Source organism: Plecotus auritus (genome assembly GCF_963455305.1).
Source record: "Plecotus auritus genome assembly, chromosome: 1".
Taxonomy (NCBI): domain Eukaryota; kingdom Metazoa; phylum Chordata; class Mammalia; order Chiroptera; family Vespertilionidae; genus Plecotus; species Plecotus auritus.
In genome coordinates this window covers 32,479,531-32,497,538 of record NC_137770.1, presented here as the reverse complement: position 1 = coordinate 32,497,538, position 18,008 = coordinate 32,479,531, and the positions used below count along the sequence as shown (strand labels likewise).

General features: G+C 34.5%; 1 protein-coding gene across 23 annotated transcripts in view; it reads left to right on the top strand.

Annotated features, from left to right (window-relative positions):
• Positions 1-18,008, top strand: part of GPHN (gephyrin) — a 439,592-nt gene that overhangs the window by 189,924 nt on the left and 231,660 nt on the right. For 13 of the 23 annotated variants that reach the window (XM_080684042.1, XM_080684036.1, XM_080684046.1 and 10 more), the window contains exon 5: positions 13,039-13,077. The exons of the other annotated variants lie outside the window; for them this stretch is intronic. In XM_080684042.1, coding sequence (XP_080540168.1) covers positions 13,039-13,077 — 39 coding nt within the window. The remainder of the gene's footprint in view (positions 1-13,038; positions 13,078-18,008) is intronic. 23 annotated transcript variants of the gene reach the window in all.

The following is an 18,008-nucleotide window of genomic DNA, read 5'->3' as shown; positions in this document are numbered from 1 at the left end:
TGCCCACCTGCGTGCACCTCACTGCGCATGCAGCTTCCTGGTGACCAGTCTTTGGTTGTTCCACCATTACGGCGTCATGACCACAGGCCTTTTATGTTATAGAGAGTCATATATGCCTATAGCAAAAAACCTAAAATTATATTAGGTTTTTAAAAATGATTTAAAAATATACATAAATATGTCTTCTCTGTTTTTGAAAACAGGTGACTTACTCATTGTGAATTTATGATCTTTAGTGGATTCACTTTACTTCATATAATATTTATAATTTGATTATGTACAACAAAAGTCCATAGGACTGTTAAGCTTTTGAAAAATTAAATAAACATGAAAACAATGTAGGGCCTCCCAGAAGTAATTCTACTAATTTCCCCATTTCCTCTATACTCTTAATAGTTGCAATTTTTGTAATATTTAAAAATAACACTGAAATATCAGTTAGGAATCCAGAAACATAATTTTGGGCCTATAATAATACAATTATTTGTCTTTAACTTGTTTGTCTTTCATAACTATGCCTAAAAAGAGAGGAAACTATTTCTAGACCACATTTATCTATATACAACTAGTTGCAAATATTGTTAAGTAGATTCAGAAGTGATTGATAGAAAACACAAATATTAATGATAAAAGATAAATAACATAAAACTTCTCCCTTCAGGCACTAATATTTTACAGTGAGTAATTTTCAATAATTAGTTTGTTCTACAATCAGAACGGATGATTGCATGTGAGATGTGTGTGTTGTTAGAAAAAAGTGAAGGGTATAACAACAAATTGAGTGAATGAAATAAAGCATTCTAAAGTTGTTATTGATAAGTATGAACCGTAGAGAAAATGAAAAGTTTAATAGATTTAGATTTCTTCCAATGTCTATTTATAAAAAAGGAATAGCAAGTTTAGAAAAGTGTATCTTATTTTCATATTTTATAGAAAGAATGCAATCAATTGATATTTCTAAATTGTGAATTTGTTAGGCCCTCTGTTTTAGAATATAGTTCATCTGATAGTCACATGCCTGCTGGCTCACTCCATGCCTCTAAACATGAGATATTATCAAACCTAACATTTAATAGCATAAACTCTTCAACTTTTTGGTTTTATTTTGGAATGAAAAGCTTTATTTTAAAAAATAAATTGCATTTTCTCTGATCTTATAAAAAGGATGGATAATCTGTTGGCATTGATGAAATGCTAGTCATTATAATATTCTATGGAACATAAGAACTCATTGATATACAAAATTATCTGTGTCCCATTATCTCTTTAAAATTACTTATTTCCAAAATAGGTATTATTACATAAAGAATCTTTTATTATTTTTAAAAAGTAGAAGTATAATTAAGGACATATAAGTGAGGTGAAGTGAAAGCTCTTTAGACATAAATTGGAGAAGGGAATAAAAGTTTAAGAAGCATTAAAAGATCTATATAATTACAAAGAAATGTTTAATGTATTATGATAAATTAGAAAATATTAAGCTACTTAATATTTACAGAGTAAAAATAACTTTCATCACTTTTAGAGTATTAGGCCACACCAAAATCAAGGGTTGTATACTAATGTATTGTTTTGATCATAAATTAAGAGTTAAATAAATGTCTAGGATACATTTTAGGTTTCATCTACTCATTCATTCATCAGATGAGTTTGATATTTTTAATTCTTAATATGTATCCAGTGCGATACAGGTTACTAGAGTTAAAAAATTAATAAGGCAGGTCCCTATCCTCAAGAAATTCTTAATCTGTCACAGGGGTTGGCAAATTATGGCCTGTATGTCAAATCCAATCTGTCCTCTTTTTTTGTATGGCTTGTGAGCTAATCAATAGATTTTGCATTTTTAAATGAGTGGGGGGAAAGTCAAAAGGAGAATATTTTGTAACACATGAAAATTATTTGAATTCAAGTTCCAGTTTCCATAGATGAAATTTTATTTGAACACAGCCACACTAATTCATTTATATATTGCCAATAGCTACAAAAGCAGAGCTGAGTAGTTGCAACCAAAATGGTATAGCCTGCAACGTCTAAAATATTTAACATCTGGCCCTTTGCAGAAAAAGTTTGCCAAGCCCTGTTCTGTTAGGTGATGGCAGTAAGTCATCTTTACTCAATTTTTTTTTTTATTTTTAAAATTGATTTTTAATTGATTTTCTTTACCTTTGTTCTTTAGTAATTGAAATGTTCTTGGCTTCATTTCTTAAATTTTTAATTTTAGAAGGAGCAAAAAAAAGGAAAAAAGAACACTTTTCTGGAATAAGGAAATATATTACCCCATTGTCTTAATAGACAATATATCATAACAAAAATAAAAGATCCCTTATTCTATGGAAGATAAATGGTAATAGACAGAAACTTAACTTGGGATGGTGAACACACAATACAGTGTACAGATGATGTGTTGTGGAATTGTGCACCTGAAACCTATGTAATTTTGTTAACCAGTGTCACCCCAATAAATTCAATTTAAAAAATAAAATAAATAATATATAAAATGTTTAATTTTCAAAATTGGTCCATTTAATCTATTTATAATACATTAAATAAAATCTCACTCAAAATATTTCAGACTGTTGTTCTTAGCAATTACTCCTACCATGTCCTGATATAATCGGTAATAATGAAATAAACAAAAGGAAGGATAGCAAAAATTTCAGAAAACTATAAATTTGATATAAGGGATATTCATTTAAAAGGGTCCTTATGGTTCATTATGTAAGTGAAGAGGCATCTGACAAAATGACCAGTGCTGAAGAGGGTAGAATTCTTAAAATTTGGTACCAAGTATGAATTTCTAGGAAAAGATTATGAATTCCAGAATGTATATTCTGTATATAGCCTGTAATATTTATATTTCTTTGGAACAGATTACTATCTCAGCTTTCCTACAAATGTTTTTCCACTTAGGTTATTAAGAATTCTTTTTAAAATCCCAGAAAATTTATTTTATACAATTTTTTATAATCAACTTATTCAAATATATATTTTACAATTGTAGGTGTGAGTGGTACTATAAGTCAGGTATTTCATGCAATTATTAACCATTTTTCTTCCTTACGTTATAATCCTTCAAAAACAAGAATTCTGTGTAAGTAAAAGGAAGGAGACATAATTGCCCTAACTTACTGACTATATGTTAATGATTCTCAATTGGTGACTCTTGTGGAAACTGGAGAAAATTGACATTTAACGACTTCACCTAAAAGTTAACATTTGACATTTTAGCAATCAGAAAATCTCTCCTACATTATAGCAGAAGCATAGCAAAAACACCATGTTGAATAATTTCTGTGTTTGAAAGAATTTTTTTCTTTCAATTTTATTTTGTACTAGAGGCCCAGAGCATGAAATTCATGCACTGGGGCGGGGGAGGGGAGGTCCCTCAGCTCGGCCTGTGCCCTCTAGCAGTCCAGGAGCCTTTGGGGGATGTATGACTGTGACGGAGGCAGGAGAGGCTCCCGCCACCACCCGGCTTCTGGCTGAGCAGCGCTCCTCCTGTGGGAGCACACTGACCACCAGGGGGCAGCTCCTGTGTTGAGCATCTGCCCCTGGTGGTCAGTGCATGTCATAGCGACTGGTCGTTCCACTGTTTGATCGATTTGCATATTAGCCTTTTATTATATAGGATTGGTTTCACGTGTACAGCTTAGTGTTCCCCTCAATATTTCTATACCCACTGGCACCATACATAGTTATTACAATATTGAGGTGAAGGGACTGAGAAGCATAAATTGGCAGTTACAAAATAGTCACAGGAAAGTGAGTAATACATAGGAAATACAGTCAGTAATATTTTTTGAAATAATTTGACCTCTAACATAGGTAATTTAAAATATATAGTTGTTTTTAAATATATATCAGAATTGGCTAGAAAACATGATTACTTCCCTATCAAAATATCATATACTGGTATTCTAGAACTCTTTGAATATTTATTTTCTAGTTCTAGGATTGTTCTGACTAAAATAAAATACCTGTTACACATAGTAAAGCTGAAAATAACCATATTGAGCTAGGATTTTGAGTATCTTCAAATTGTTCTGTATCAATGGAATAACTTGACAATATGAAATTTGTATAAATTGATAACAGAGCAGAATACAAGAAACACTTAACTTGAAATATTTAAAACTAGATTGAATAAACTATACCACTACTCTATGGACAGAGAAAGTTAAATTTTTATGCCACTTTAAGGAGCTCTTCCTATAATTTTTATGAAATGGTCCTGAACATGGGAAATATGTTTCCATGTCTTATCTTTGTTTAAGCATTTTCAGATGCAATATGATATAGTGGAAACACTAAATCTAGAGTCAGACATACTTGAATTTGAAATCCCAACTCTATCACTAAACTATGAAATTAAGGCAAATTAACATATTCAAAGTTCAATTTTCTTATCTGCTAAATTAGCTAATTGCTACCTTTCAAGGTTGTTTTTCTAGTAATTGAGATAATAAAAGTAGCCAATAATAATAACTAACACTTGCTTATAGCATTTACTGTGTCAGGTGCTGTTTTAAAGCATATGTTAATTCATTTAGCCTTCAAAAAAACCCATATGAGGCAAGTACTATTGTTATATCTGTTTTAAAGATGAAAATACTGATCAATTCATTGACTTGCCCAAAGTAATCCAAGCTACTGACAATAATGCATGTAAAAGGACCTCGTATAATGCAAGGCACCTTTGTAGGTGCTTGATAAACATTTTTTTTCTTTACATTTTTCTTTCTTATTTATTAATATTGTTACCTGTTACCTCTAATTAGACATGGCAGCCCCAAATAGTTCTGCTATTTACCATGGTACTTCTGGTATCTATTGTTAGCTACTAAAATACCTGGTAGATATGTCTAAAAAATAAAGATGGCCCGGCCGGTGTGCCTCAGTGGTTGAGCTTTTGCCTATGAAGCAGGTGGTCACAGTTCGATTTCCAGTCAGGGCACATCCCCAGGTTGCAGGCTCAATCCCCAGTTGGGGGCATACAGGAGGCAGCCGATCAGTGATTCTCTCTCATCATTGATATTTCTATTTCTCTCTTTCCCTTCCTCTCTGAAATCAATAATAATTTGTTAAAAATATAATAATAAAATGTAAGTCAACATTTTCCCATTAGCTATTTAAGGCGTAGGGCAAAGGAACAGTAGTAAGAATTTCTATAATCTATATGATATGAAAAATGTAGATTATTAGTGCAGTTGAATTATACCTCCTGATATTCTTTTTACCTAAACCTATTTATTTTCTTTTGAGTCTCTAATTCCTCTGTAGCTTAAAATTATTGGGATGTGGTTTTAAACTACTCAGATATGTAATATTCAGGGTAACATTTTTGTAATAGTCCACTTTATTTTGGGATCTATAATTACTTTGCATTATCCATTGAAGAGCAGTTAATATTGTAAAGTATAGGCACATTTATGAACTACCTGTTTGCTAAAAACATTTACAGTCTTTGTTCCATTTATCAAGCACTTTGGGTTTTATTGAGCAAATGCTAAAGTACATGTTCTCCTGAAATAGTCACTTGGCAGTATAAACCTAGTATAAACCTAGTATCGGAAATGTTCAGCCAATTCGGGCAAAGATTTCGTAAAAGGGAAAGATTAAGATAGAACTGAGTAATCAGGGAAATTTTTATCAAAGTAGAATTTGAGCTAAAATTGAGGGGGGGAAAAAGTATTTAGATTAGGAGACAAGAAGATATTACTGATAGGAGAAAGGAAGAAGGGGAAATGTTTATCAAGCTACAGAGAAAGATAAAATTAAGAAAATCTTTCTGGCGAAAGAAGAGAATTCACTTTACATAGAAAAATGGATAAACTAGACCTTTGTTATCTATCTATCATCTATCTATCTATTTATTTATTAATTATTATTTTTTAATGCCCCAGTCAAAAGACATAGGGTAGCTGAATGGATAAGGAAACACAACCCTGCCCGGCTGGTGTGCCTCAGTTGATTGGGTGTCATCCTATTTATCCAGAGGTTGCTGGTTTGATTCCCAGTCAGGTCAGAAGAAAACCCCATGACCCATATATATGCTGTCTACAAGAGACCCACCCCAGAACAAAATATTCACACAAGCTGAAAGTTAAAGGAAGAAAAAAAAAAATCCATATAAATTGAAATGAAAAAAAACTGGGGTAGCAATACTTATTTCTGATAAAATAGACTTCAGACAAAGGACATAGCAAGAGATAAAGACTGTCAGTACATAATGCTAAAGGGATCAATACAACAAGAGGATATGACACTATAAACATATATACACTCAATATAGGAACACATAAATACATACATATATATATATGATATATATATATATCATATATATATATATATATATATATATATATATATATATATATAAACTCTTGGTGGACTTTAGGGGAGAGATCCACAGCAATATAGTCATAGTAGGGAAATTTATCACCCCAGTGCCATCAATGGATAGATCTTCCAGATAAAAAGTCAACAAGGAGACAAAAACCTTAAATAACACACTAGACCTGATGGATTTAATTGATATTTACAGGACATTTCATCCCAAAGCAGCAGAATGGACCTATGTCATTTAAATCTCTTTCTTATAACAACTAGAGTAGTACCATCTGTAGAGATGAAAAATAGCAACTGTCATTATTCAGATTCCTTAGGAACCAGAATTCTTAAGTCTACTATCAGCCAGTACACACAGTAAAATCCTGCCATCAAAGCTCTCTAAAAATAGATCCTTTTGAGAATTGGCATTTATTCAATGCATTTCAATACATTCCTCAGAAGATCTAACGTCATTCTTTTTGAAGATTATTTATCGTGCCTTGTTTGGTGTGTGTGTTTTTCCTTTTGTAACCTATAAATGTAGTTATTTGTGTATAAAATTTAAAGTGCTGTGAAGTACCAAGTTCCAATTTTGATTTGTCGTTTGGAAACCTTTCAGTTAATACTGATCTTACAATTAAGACAGTCAAGGAATATTTTCTTGTAGATTTTGTCAGTGTTGAATCTTGAGTTAGCTTATTTTATGTAAAATTACAAATAACATAATAGAGGAATCACAATTTCTCAGAGTTTGAGTAGATGCTATATTCAAAGTCCTACCATCTCCTTTTTATCTTTCGTACTTAGCCTTTGCCTGAACATCTCTATCACTATTTCTTTCATCTGGGAGTTTGTTGCTTGTGGAACTCGAATTCTTTGAAAGTCCAAACATATCAAATTGAAACCTGATGCCTTATAATTTCTACCTAGGAGTCCTAATTATGCCCTTTGCAATGTACAAAAGAAGTTAAAGTCCTCTTTTGCATGACAATTCAAATATTTGAAGATAAATATTACATTTCCCTTTTAGGTGCACTTACTTTAGTATTATTTTTGCACTCAATTTTTTCCACCAGCTACAGACTTTCCCAAGACATTCATCCCCTATTTTATTTATTCATTAAAAAGAAAAACTCCTGCCTGGTCAATGTGGCTTAACAGTTGACTGTCGATCTTTGAACCAGGAGGTCAAGGTTTGATTCCCAATCAGGGCACATACCCAAGTTATGGGCTCAATTCCCAGTTGGGAGTGTGCAGGAGGCAGCCAATCGAAGATAGTCTCTCATCATTGATGCTTCTATCTCTCTCTTCCTCTCCTTTCTTCTCTGAAATCAATAAAAAAATATATTTTTTAAAAAAAGAAAAGTTTTGTAGTACAAAGTTTTGTACCAGTGGAAAAGTTACAGGTACAAAATCATTTAGATGAAGTAATTAGGACAATAAGTGACATTGCATTTAAAACTATTATGTTGAAAGGCTCCCATTCCACATAGCCACATTAAAAAGAGTAAAGCACATTGCTACTCAAGGTCAGAATTTTGTAATTTTGAGTATAAGACAGAAACTAATTTCATATATAAAAAATCCATAAGTAAAATGCTGTCTTTATTTTCCCTTAACTATAATCCTCAATTGCATGCCTACACTGTACCAGAATATGTAAACTAAGCTTTTTTGGGGACCTGTTTGGTGAAGAGAGATCATATCAGTAAAATACAAATTTATTTATTATGACAAAATTTATGTCTAAATAGAGCTTTTACTAGAAAAGTGGTGTTGCCCATTTAACCATATAGGAGGCAGCATAACATAGTGATTAAAAGCATGTAGGTTTGAATACTAGGTTCACCTTTTCCTAGTGTGCAACCTTATACAACTTTACTAATTTTCTATACCTATTTCTTACGTGTAAAATGGAGAGAGTAAGAATACTTACCTCATGGGTAGGTTGTGAATTAATGTAAGTAGGACACTAAAAACTATTTGCTACGGAAATATTTGCTATTATTATTTGCAATGTAAGTAGAAAGAGCATTAGCTTAAAAAGTAAGTAGATAATAGTTGAGTAAATATTGAAAGAATTTTTCTGTGGGGAAAAACCCAGCAAGATAAGGACCTAAAGTTTACAACAGTGTGGTTGTGAAGAAGTAAAAAGAAACAGAGATGACATGCTAAATATTGATTTTTTTTTAACCTTAAATCTGTCAGAGTGATAAAATCTTGAAATAACCTGTCCAGCTCACCCTCATAAGCATACTCTTGTAAAATGAACAGAGGCTGGCATCTGAATACTTCAGTTTTGCAAATTATGTGCTAAGGAATTGAAAACTAAATATCATTAAATAAATTGCAAATACAAGTGGGAAAGCACATTTATCTAGAGATAGATTTTTAGGAATGAAAATTTCAGGATATGCCTTATTATTGTCTGAAATAAAGAATGTGTACTCATCTCCTATGTTAGAGTTTCCTCTATAAAGTGGAATTAATGTTGCTTTTCACACAAAATGTAGTAAAATGACATCAAATAGATTTATATGTCAAATCCTCTGAGTTTCTTAGAATGATATCACTGTATTAGAAGGACAGAATATTTGTAACTTTGTTATTGCCTGCCAAAAAAGGAAACATGGAACTAATAATAGAGAGTCAAAAAGTGGATTCATATAACAAAATAAACTACTTGGAGTCATTCTAATAATTTGACAAGTATTATTTCCTCATATTGGAACTTGGAAAGAACATGGCTGCTATTAAAGAATAGATGACTGATGTCCAATGGAGGGAGAAACTGTTACAGATAATCATAAATGACTGACACTATGATGAGAACTTACAGGAAGAATCCAAATTCCTTCAAAAGATGCTGAGAAGAAAGAAGCAGTAAAGCTTTTGGAAGTATGATATCTGAAAATGCATTGTCATCAGTTTCCCTGAGAGAGATACCGAAGGTCAAAGGCAATAATGCAGAAGAAGCAGTTGATTGTGCTGGAAGAACCAATTGATATAAGAGGAAATAAATTATACAACTCTATGAAGATTAAAGATAGCATTGTAGTTATGGATATCATTGGAATAATCCCCTCACCTGCCTCTCCACTTTCCATAGTTTGATTACAGCATGATATAATATCATATCATGTAATAATTATCAGGATAAAACTTTATGTACTGAGAAGATAGGTCAGTTTTGACTAGAAGGTGATTTCAAATAGGATTTTGCAAATTTTAAAAATACTTCTCTATAAAATGTATGCTGTTGAGCCAATGAGAAGATAGTTGTTAGTTTTGAATATTATATAAATATAATGGAATCTTACTAAAATGTGTCTGTTGCTTGCTCTGATTTAAGACTACATTGTATAGGAGACCTCCATTATCATGAATTCACTTTAGCATTATAACACCATTGATTCAGTTCAAAAGAGATTCACATGATGCCAATTTCCCACTATCGTTAAACAGGGTACTTAGAGGTTTGGTTAATTATGATGCTTTGATATGTGATCTATTTGTGGGCCCTATTTACTTTCCTCCTTCGCGTCCTCTCTTTTAGCCATTTTTAAGACTTTTCTATACTGCACCCTGCCCCTTAAGATAGGGTGTCTCTGTGTAGTGGATAGATTAATGAATTTCATCATCAATTCTCCTATATAATAAAAGCCTAATATGCTAAGTGCTAAGTGTCCAGTCGTCCGGTTGGCTGTTCAACCAATCAAAGCATAATATGCTGATGATATACTAAGGCTGCTCAACCATTCGCTATGATGTGCACTGACCACCAGGGGGCAGACTCTCCGACCTGTAAGTTAGCTTGCTGCTGGGGTCCAGCCGATCGGGACTGAGCGAGAAGGGCTGGGCATGCCCTGGATCTTTCCCGCAGTCCCTCCCCAGCTGGCCAACCTCCCATGTCCCTCCCCAGCCCCAATCATGAACCAGTGGGGTCCCTCAGGCTGGCCTGCACCCTCTTGCAATCTTGAGACCCCTCAAGAGATGTCAGAGAGCCAGTTTCAGCCCGATCCCTCAGGCCAGACCAAGGGACCCACTGGTGCATGAATTCATGCACTGAGCCTCTAGTATTAAATAATATTTAGAGAAATGAAGGATGCTTTTATGTAATACTAGAGGCCTGGTGCACGAAATTCATGCTTGGGAGGGGTGTCCCTCAGCGGCCTGCACCCCTCCTTTCTGGGATCCCTTAGGGGATGTCCAACTGCCTGTTTAGGCCCACAGGGATCGGGCCTAAAGCGGCAGTTGGACATCCCTCTCACAATCCGGGACTGCTGGCTCCTAACTGCTCCTCTGCCTACCTGCCTGATTGTCCCTAACTGCTCCTGCCTGCCAGCCTGATCACCCTCTAACTGCTCCCCTGCCGGCCTGATTGATGACTAACTGCTCCCCTGCTAGCCCAGTCTCCCCAACTGCTCTCCCCTGCCAGCCCAATCACCCACAACTGCCCTCCCTTGCTGGCCTAATTTCACCCCCACTGTCCTCCCCTGCAGGCCTGATCTCGCTCCCAAATGCCCTCCCCTGCTGGCCTGGTCGCCACCAACTGCCCTCCCCTGCCAGCCTGATTGCCCACAACTGCCCTCCCCTGCTGGCCTGTTCACCCCCAACTGCCCTCCCCTGTTGGCCTGATCGCCCACAACTGCCCTTCCCTACTGGCCATCTTGTGGCGGCCATCTGGTGGTGGCCATCTTGTGGTGGCCATCTTGTGGCGCCATGAGGGTGGCCATTTTGTGGTGGCCATCTTGTGACGCTGCGCGATGCCACCTAAGCTTTTATTATATAGGATTGAAAGCAAATCTTAGTATAAATGGACCTTCCCTCATGTTTATCTTGAGCAACAATAGCAACAGTATTCACAATGATGCTCCAGTTTATCTTTGTTCAAACTTTAGTTATTACTCTTTGCCTTCTAAACAAAACAAAAAATACCTTAGGATGGAGGTCAGCAAACTTATTCTTTAGAGGTCTATATAGTAAATATTTTAGACTTTGTGGAATGTATGGTCCCTCTCATAACTATTTACCTTTGCCAGCCCTGTAGCACAAAATCTGCCATAAGATGGTATAAATGAATGTGCCTTGCTCTATCCCAATAAAATTTTATTTATAGACACTGAAATTGGATTTCATATAGTTTTCACATGTCATGAAATATTTTTCTTTTGCTTTTTTTTCAATCATTAAAAAACATAAAGATCACTCATAGATTGTAGGCCATGCCAAAAAAAAAAAAAAAAAAAAAGCGCAGGTAAGATTTGTCCCATTGGCTGTGGTTTGCTAACCCTATTTTAGAACACTCCTGTTTTGTAGTATAATAGCATATGCTCTGTTAATTAAAATCCCATAGTTTTTGAGCTTTCAAAAGAATGTTCTGAGAATTTAAGACAGGAAAGGAGATACCCCACAAGAAATTAACACTTCACAGACTCAAATATGTCCTGAATTCCTATTGTATATGCCAAGTACTGTTCAAGATACTGGGAATACAGCAATAATAAAAAAAGTCAAAAGTCCCTGCCTCTTTGGAATTCACATTTTAATGGGGTGACACAAATATAAGTAAACAAGTAACAAGTGTAGTATTAGGGATGGTGATAAGTACTATGGATAAAAATATACCAGTGAAGGTGGATAGGTAGTGCAGGCAGGAAAGAGGATTGTAATTTTAAAGAAGGCCATCAAGGAAGGCTTTGTTGATAAGGTGACATTTGAGTAAACATCTAAAGTAGGAGAGGGAATAAACCATGGATCAAGTAGGACCTGTATGTCACCCTTAGAATAATGGAGAGTTTTGAACGGAGGTGTGGCATGATTTTACTACTATTTTAACTGGGAAACCTTTTAAGAGGCTATTGCAATAATCCAGGTGAAAAATTATAATGACTTAGACCAGTGATAGAGGTAGAGGTAGTGAAAAATACATTATTGATACATTTTGAAGGTAGAGATAACAGATGGAGTAAGAAAATTGGCAATTGGAAGGATGGAGTTGCCATTTACTGAAATGGATAAGACTGTGGGAAGAGTAGGTTTGAGGAGGAAGATCAGGAGTTTTATTTTGATCATGGAAACTTGAACTGCCTTTAAGATATCCAAGTAGAGATGTTAAGTTGGCTGTTAGATATTTGCATCTGGAGTTCAGAGTAAAAGTCTAGGCTAGAGATATATTATTTTTTAGAGTCATCAAGATCTTAATGGAATTAAAGTCCATGTCAATTGAGCTCATCAAGGTATTGATTAGTATTACTATTTCTTTATTGGTATTACTGCCTCTGCTTCTTTTCTCATTCACTTTCAAAGAGGTAGGTAGCTTCTAATAACCTGTCCCATGTGCTCACACACAAAGGGTGGAAGGGATCCCACTGAGTCAGAAATCTGACCTACACAGGAAGTACCTTTACTAGGCCATCCTCAAATTTTGGCATGGTGTAAACATGGGAGTGAATTTTCCCAAGTACCTCCTTGCTGGAAACTGTTTGCACTGGAGGTAAGTGTGAAAGGGGCGGTTGTGGGAAATGATGGGGTGAGGGCTTCCTAAACCTTTCTCAAACCTCAGAAATGGCTTGATTCTGAGGAAGGGAGAAGGTTCAGGCTGGTTCTTATTTCCATGAACCAGTTCATACAGCCCTAAATTTGATCTGCTTTCCTCAAACTGGGAGTCAGAAATCCCTTTTCTCTTCTGTTTTTCTGCTGCAGAAAGTCCCAACATTCCCATTTTGTGGGCTCCAGAAAGGGGTAAGCGAAGACTTCAATCCCAGCCAATCATTTCCAGATTAATAATTTTTAGTGTTTTGGTTTTTTTGTCGTTATAAAAATGCTTCAACCCATTTTCCCATCTGTTTAATTTTCTTGTGGATTGTATGTATCTATGTTCTAGGGTCACTCTGTATCCCTGGGCAATAGAGTTCAGATCCATTGGCTATTTCCATTTGTGTGCTGTTCTCTTGTGGATTCTCATATGCGGTTTACTCGTGACTGTTTTCCTAGATGGAAGACACCAAATTCAAGAGATTGCTTCACTCTGTCTCATTTTTTTTTCCTGAATGGTGTTTTGTTCCCCTGCTGACAGCTTTTCACTACCCTACCCAACTGCTTCTGATGATCTGTCATTGCTTCTCTGCTATTCTGTCTTCCTGCTTTGACTGCCTTTGATTTTTTTCTCTATTTTTTTTGCCCCTCTTTACTCATCTGCTGATTGATTTGCATTCTTTACTCACTTATGCTTTGTCCAGCAGCAAATGGCCTGTTACTCTCATAGCCATTTGCTGTTTTAGCATTTTAGACTGCTCAGCATTGTCTATCGGCCCTCCTGTGCCATCTGCCTGCTTGATCTTGCCCTGCCCAATCTATGCCTGTGATATATATAGGTTCAAATTGTTTAGCACTTCTGCTGCTGATATCCACTTGCCTTCTGCCACTAAGTTGGACTGCTGATTGAATTTGCTTGATGACTGTCACCTATAATTATTTGCTGTACATGGCTGCCCCATTAATTAACTTGAGATATTACATTCATCTCCTATGTATTCAGCCTTGAAACTTGTCGTATTACCTCCTTTATACTTCTCTACATCTGATAAATCATTGGCATTGTTCCTCTGTTGTCTTGTAACCCTGATCAGGTTTTATTTCCAAGAAAAGTGTTGCCTACATATTGTCCAAACATATCTTAAAAATAGAAAAATGCTTCGCTTTTTAACAGTACAGTCCAATTTACTCTTAAACTGCCTTTTAAATTCATTTCCACCCATCCTTTTAGCTTTTTTATACAACTTTACATTTTTCTCTTTACTTAGGAATAGATTTTTTTCTAAGTCATTTGTTATCTTTGCCTTTTCACATCATATATTATGTATTTTTTATTCCTTATGTATAGGATATTTTAATAATTTTTCATATATTAAATTTATTTCTTAACTTATTTACTTATTTTCTCTAATATTTCCAGGGCATCATGAAGACAAATTACTCGCATTAATTTCGTTTAAGACTAAAAGTATCATATTTAAAAATAATACATTTATTTATACTTTCTTTGTAGTTAAGATTAAAGTAGCTTTCTACTCTGATCCATTTTTTTAATTTATCTTTATTGTTGAAAGTATTACACATGTCCTTCCTTCGCCCTCCGTACCCCCCGCCACATTGACCTCTCCTAAAGCCCCTGGTAATCTTTATTTTACTTTCTACCTCTGAATTAGCCTATTCTAGGTACCTTATATAAGTAGAATCATTCAATTTTTATCCTTCTAAGTCTGACTTATACTTAACATAATATTTTCAAGGTTGATTTATGTTGTAGAATATATTAGAATTTCCTTTTTGATACTGCTGTTCCATTGTATGTTTGTGCCACCTCTTGTTTTTTTCATCCTTCTGGACACTTGAGTTGTTCCATCTTTTTGCTATTATGAATAATGCTGCTATGAACATTGGTATGCAGGCATCTGTTTTTCTTCTCATTCTTTTGTGTATTTACCTAAAAGTATACTCAGAACTTTTAATATTTTGTCTAAGAGGAAATGAAATCAATAGCAAAGGCATTGGGAAACTACATAATTAACACTAAAGATGGATACGTTCAAGATAGGAGCAAAAGAAATTATAAACTCTTAGAAAGGTTACAGGTGCCAGGTGAAATTTAGAAGACCCTTGTCTAGAAATGAAAGGAGAATGAAGTGAAATAACACACATGATTGAAGGAAATCAAAATGATTCTGAAGGGGGTTGAATTAAAAATACCAACTTCAGGACAGAATGATGACATGTCTTTGAAATAGAGTAATGTGGACTTTTAGAAAGAGAAGCGGGGGAGGCTTTTGAAAGGCAAGGTTTAAACAAAGACAGTGGGGCTGAATGAGGCAACCAGGGTGTATTTATAGAAACGAGCAATGGAAATAGGAATTTATTTCAATTGCGTAATCTTCAATCCTAGATACCCAGCCTTCTATCTATAGAGATTTTTCTAAAAATATTCCTGGACCTGCCCTGGTTGGTGTGGCTCGGTTGGTTCGGCATTGTTCCTTGCACCAAAAAGTTGCTGGTTTGATTCCCAGTCAGGGCACATGCAGGGCACATGCTCAGGTGACAGACTCAAACCCTGATAGGGGGCATGCAGGAGGCAGCCGATCAATGTTTGGTTCTTACATCTATGTTTTTGTCTCTCTCCCTTCCTCTCTTTCTAAAAATCAAAAATATTTTTTAAAAACTTAAAAAAATAATAATAAAAAAAAATTCCTGGGCCCAATCCTCTGACATAATGAGTTGGAAATATGGTTTAGGTAATGAGAGAGAGAGAGAGAGAGAGAAAGAGAGAGAGAGAGAGTTTTAATCCACTGTCAAAACACAGTATTTGTTAAATTGAACTGGGTAGCATAGTGTCCTAGACCTTACAGGAGTTATAAAAGTTTGGAAAAATTGGTTCTTGTCTTCAAGGAGTTTAAAACTGGAGTAGTTAAATATGTAATAATAATGGATTTGGGAAAGAAGACTTTCAGTCCATTAGTAGGTAATGTTTTCACTTATCTCAATTTCTTGAGTGATTTTACATACTCTATTCAGTCTTTCTCAGCCAAGGTTCCTCATGTAACCTGTCAAAACACAGAAAATTGAGTGTCTGTCTTCTCAATTCTCCCAAGGTAGTACATAAATTTGTACGATTCTGTATGTATAGGAGAGAAGTTATTTCGTTACATACAATTATTCTATTAGAACTTAATTTAAAAGGCTTGCTCTATGCCATGTAGTCTATTAGGAATTGTGACACAAATGTAAGGCTTCTCTTTCAAGGAGCTTACATCCCGAGAGAAGGGAAAAACATTTAACAAAAAATGCATTTATAATATCTACAAAATTTTGTTATTTTAATTCTTCAGGGAAAATGTCCTAAGTCAGATTGATTGTATATAAGAACATTCTTTTACGTCTTATTACATCAATGATTTAGGAATAAGAATGTCTTCTATATTAATGCCTTATCACAGCTGAATGAATCTGGTGATATTTTAAATGCCAATAAGAATCTCTTAATTTTAAAACCTAGAGCATTCAGTGACAAATTAGTCATTTTGTTGGTAGCTGTTAATAAACAGCATTACCTGAAACCAGGGTTATTAATTTTATAGTGGAAGAGTGGGGATAGGCTAGAGATAAATAGATAACTAATATTTAGGAGGTTGTTTTTAAATCTAATTACAAGCACAATAAGGATTTCCACTCTAACGTATAACTATATATTATTTGAAAATGTTTGGGGATTTAATTTATTCTTACTATCAACTAAAGCTCACTTGAATGCCTGGTGTCATAAAGTTCAGTCATACTCATTAGTTTTTATGATGAATTTGGTTAATTAGTCATTTGAACTAAGAATGTATTTGTCCTTAAATTTATATGTGCCTTTAAATTTGAGAGCAGTAAGCTTTATTCCTATTGCTCACTGCTTCACACTGATTTTTCTAAAGGAATCTCTTTAAAGTGCTACACTTAAGATAAATTTTAGGAACCTATTTATCCTCACATTTCCTGATAGCCTACTAGTTATTTATTTTTTAACAGCATAGCTACAGAAAGATCAAAATACTTGTGTTAGAAAAGGAACACTAAAATAGAAATTACATCCAGATTTAACTTGTTTTCTTAATAATAATTTTTAACTATTTTGCTTGTATTCATTCTGAAAAACATTTTTAATGCAAGAAAAGATTATGTAGATATTTTAAAGTATAAGATCTGGGGATAAAAGAATAGCATCATTCTATTAAATTTGTTTATTAATAATAAATATACTTTTTGTGATCTCTGATACCTTATTTTTATTTTGAGGAATGCTAAATTGAAAATAGAGTTGTATAATGTATTTTTGTGACAGCTAACCAGAAAAGGCAATATTTCTGTATCATTCCCTTATTAGTCTTCAAGTCCTTTTTAAATTTAATATCAAAATCCTATAAATTTTCTTGCAATCTTGAGATTCTTTATAGGTAACTACTCCTAACAAACAAGTTATCATCTAATTTTTCTTTTTTATTTCTCTCCTCCCCCAACCCCCATTCTCACCTGAAGAACAATAGGACATATTCAGGACCTTGCAAAGGAAAATGTAGCTTCCTTTACATGAACATTTTATGGAGGTAGTTTCACTCCTTCAGTTTTTAACGTAGACAGTGACAGTAACAGGCACTAATAACCAATCTCTAAATCCCCTAATCTCTTTCTCATTCCTTTGCTCTTATATCCTCAAATGTTTTAGTTTTGCTGGCAAAAACTCACACATTATACCTGTGGCATAAGAGGTGTGGTGGAGTGAGAGAGAGATCATTGAGGGAAAAGTTAATTGCCTCGGATATGGAAATTATTTGGTTTAAAGCTCCTTTTTATATATTTAATAGTCTTTAACATCAAAATCATTTCCTGTAAAATGCATTTGTTAGACATTTGGATATTTATAAAATAAAAAGAACTTAAAAACTTTTTGTATTTATCTCTGAATGCTTTTAGATTTTTTTTACAATATATATATATAAAAGCCTAAGCGACCAAACGACCAAACAACCAGTCAGCCAGTCGCTGTGAAGCACACTGACCACCAGGGGGCAGATGCTCAATGCAGGAGCTTCCCCCTGGTGGTTAATGTGCTCCCACATCAGGAGCGCCGCTCAGCCAGA